The sequence below is a fragment of the Hyposmocoma kahamanoa genome, unplaced genomic scaffold, assembly GCF_003589595.1.
Source record: "Hyposmocoma kahamanoa isolate Upper Pololo Valley unplaced genomic scaffold, ASM358959v1 66, whole genome shotgun sequence".
Classification (NCBI taxonomy): Eukaryota; Metazoa; Arthropoda; class Insecta; order Lepidoptera; family Cosmopterigidae; genus Hyposmocoma; species Hyposmocoma kahamanoa.
The window spans coordinates 22,049,606-22,053,193 of NW_020653854.1; the positions used below are offsets into that span (position 1 = coordinate 22,049,606).

The window sequence follows — 3,588 nt, forward strand, 5'->3', positions numbered from 1 at the left end:
GAAAATTAGGTATTTTTTAATGTTTTTTTAACATCAATGAAATTTTTTCGGTCAATTTCATTTTCAAATTCAAATTATAAAAATGACCCAAAAAATCCATCGATGTTAAAAAAAAAATTATTAAGAAACCTGATTTTCAGTAATTGTCGAAACGTGCTTGATCCATGGATACTTTTGATGTGTGTACTTCGTATTATTTTTATGACATTCATGATATAAAAGCACTTTTGACGTTGGGGTCACATTGTGATTTTATTACCTATACCAATACCAATTGCCTATTATTCATTTTCAGGATGTGCTCCATATGAATATTTAATTTTATTACGCCTTTCTAATTATTGCGGAATGAATACACACCATAAAATCTGGTTAACAATCTCTAGTCAACAATTTATATTGAAGAAAATGACGCCATTTACCTATAAATATCACTATATTCACTATCTTGCCAAACACGTTGAGGTTCTTCGGAATTGGGTATACCAAATAAGGATTCTTTGACCATGTCTTTGAACCCTCGAGGATGCTGCTCCTTCCATTGGGCCCATCGCTCCTGGTACTTGTCTCTGGCACAGTGAATACGTCCAGTGAATCCCTGGTATTGATGGAGCTTGTCAGCCATAGCTGGTAAATTGCAGGACGAGTTCACAACAGCGAGTTCTTACATAGTTTGTTTTTAGATATGTTTTTTTATCTTTTTAATAATGGACTCAGCATGGGGCTCAATCTGTGTTACACTATTACCAAGAACGTTTGTAAGTTAATCTTTATACAGATAAATTATTTCACATTCAGTCTGCTGTCACTTTTTAGCAATTACCAATTTCATTGTATATGTATTATCTGTATTCTCTGGTACTGTTTTATGAACAAAATAAAATTATTTTTGTCACTATTTTCGTATAAGTACACTAAATTTTCAGAGCGACATTTAAAAACATTTTAATCACACACTTAAAAAATCAAATCACTGACAATTTGAACCGGAAGATACGATTTAAAGTGTAGCATGAGTTAAAAGTGCAGTAAGAGGGGCTGCACTAACTGGCGAGTTGTCCAGTGGTAGTTGTCGCGAGTTCGGAGGCGGAAGCACTGGGGCGCGCGCGCCTTCCTCGCCCGCCCGCCCTAAGTCGCTACATCGATGTGTGTACTTTATTTACTGGAAGTGGCCGATGCACTTGTTGATCTTATTAAGAGTTAAAAATTTGCTATGAAAATTAATAAACAATTAGTATAGATAATTTTTAAGTCTATTGAATGTTAAGATATTTGACCACCATGATATTAAATTATTTTTGTGAAATTACTCCACTAGTTTGTTATAATTATTATTATTTAGTACAAAGATCGAACACTGAGAAAAAACTCATTCGATTAGGCTGAATTCAAACTTATTAAAAATATATTATATTTTTCGTAAGGTCCGGTGATCTATCCGTGGCTTAGTTGGCATAGCGTTTGGCACGGTTTGCTGGAAGACGTTGGTTTGACTCCATCCGGATCGAAGGATTTTTTTCTTAATATTCGATCTTTGTATGAACAAGTAATTAGATTACGTAAGTGTTATTACATTTTGTATACAAAACAAATATAACAATAATACTTTTGACGATTGATAACATTTTATACTTACATAATATAATTAATATTTATAACGTTTTTTCTCAAAATATACCATAAAGTTATTTTTTTTAAATAACTAAAATATTCAAAGCATTTTTCAATAAACAAATCAACTAGAATGCAATAACACAAATCAAAATCTATAAAAATAAACTCGAGAGAAGATACGTTTTAAATAAGATATTACAATTTTATCATGTTACACTTTCGTAACGAAGCCACTTCTACAAATGCTGCTCTGTCGCTCGCCTGAGGGATCACGCTTATTGCGCCCCCGGGAATTGACGACTGATTGTCCCCCGACCGCCCTGTATATAAACAAACTGATTGTCTGCTCGCCTTATTGCTTCCAGAATCACTTTTCTTCTATAAAATAACTGAACAGGATTTAGAAAATGGAACAATTTATTGGTGTATTTCAGTTTTATTGAAACATATTGTTGCAATTGGATATCTACTCTATAACGTATTCTATCTAAAGTCGATATTAGAGTTCCATTAATTTTGCAATTACATGTATGAAAAATGCTTTTTTTTTTCTTTTAAGGACCTCCTTGGCCCAACGTTTTGCCGGGGTCTACTCACTAATTCAAGGCGAGAATGAATAGGCATTATTTAAGTGTGCATGTTTCATCGTCGACCTCATCGTCACCTTCCAACAGGTGAGTTTTGTAGCAGTAGAGGACCTTGTGAAAGAGTTCCTCTCAGGGGACGGCGAGCGCGGTGGGAGTGCCCCTCAGATCTTTGCGATTTAAAGCTCTGAGTGGCACTACAACTGTTATGAACACGCGTGTATTGTAGCTTACCTTCAGGCGCACGACTTGTTTGTCCCGTCTCTTGATATTATAATAATCTCAGTATAGAGTACTAAAAAACCTACCTCAAAACTTTGTGGAATTACATTTACATTTGCCAAGGTTTATTGAAATCGGTTACCTGAAATTGAGCGCAACCGGATTCATCCCCTGGTTAGCCACCCTTAGAGATGGAATATTTTCTTCAAATTTCATTGGGACAATTACAGAAGAACCTTCTTTCCAACAAAAAATAAAACATCAAAATCGGTTCACAAGGAGTTACCGCGTAACATACATACAAAAAAAGACATACAGTCGAATTGAGAACCTCCTCCTGTTTTTGAAGTCGGTTAAAAAAAGAGTTCGAAATCAAATACACACTTACATTTATTTTTTTATATCATAAATAAATAAATAAGTTTCGTTTGCTCTGCTCGTTGCTGTAGGCTTAGTTGTATTTCAAAATTATATACTGCGTTATAGTATAAAGACAGCCCTATGTCAAACAGAGCAATATCTATACATTCTAACAAGTACTCATGTTTCACACTAAAAATTATGTAAAAGCTATCTATTCGATCGTCGAATCCGGTTGGACGTCTCCGGGACGGCTTCTCCTACGCAATAGCGCAGTCCTTGAAGACAAAAGTCTTCGAGCAGTGCGTGTTGCCAGCGATGACCTAACGGCTCTGAGACGTGGTCACTTACTATGGGCCTCATAAAAAAGTTCAAAGTCACTCAACGAGCAATGGAGCGAGTGGACGTACCATAATACCATATACATATTTTGTATTATTTACCTGGCTGCATAAGTAATACAGATATTGCATAAATAAAAAGTGTATTTTATACAAATGATAAGTTTTTCCATCATCATCATCATCCGATTTATAAGTCCCATTGCTGGGCACAAGTCTCCCTCAGGCGACGGTTTTGACATCAGTTCCAAAGATGTGCAAGACAGCTATGCTGTGCGTGGATGCGTACCGAAGCTGCGAAACGGAACTCTTTTCAGCAGTGTGCGTGTGAGGTGCAGTGTGGTGGGGTGAGCGGAGGCGACGGCGAACGCATAGCTCGTCGCTTGCGTCTTAGTTGGTTTTCGTGCCACCGTACCAGTGGCTCTAGTTCTCTACACCGTTTTGCACACATCCCTCGCTCGCGTCTC

The 3,588-nt window shown here is 36.5% G+C and overlaps 1 protein-coding gene across 1 annotated transcript in view; it reads right to left on the reverse strand.

Annotated features, from left to right (window-relative positions):
* LOC113231736 (proton-associated sugar transporter A) overlaps positions 1 to 712 on the reverse strand; it is a 40,678-nt gene extending 39,966 nt beyond the window's left edge. The window contains exon 1 of the mRNA XM_026466227.1: positions 423 to 712. Coding sequence (XP_026322012.1) covers positions 423 to 625 — 203 coding nt within the window. The 5' untranslated portion in view covers positions 626 to 712. The remainder of the gene's footprint in view (positions 1 to 422) is intronic.
* Between the last annotated feature and the right edge of the window lie 2,876 nt (positions 713 to 3,588).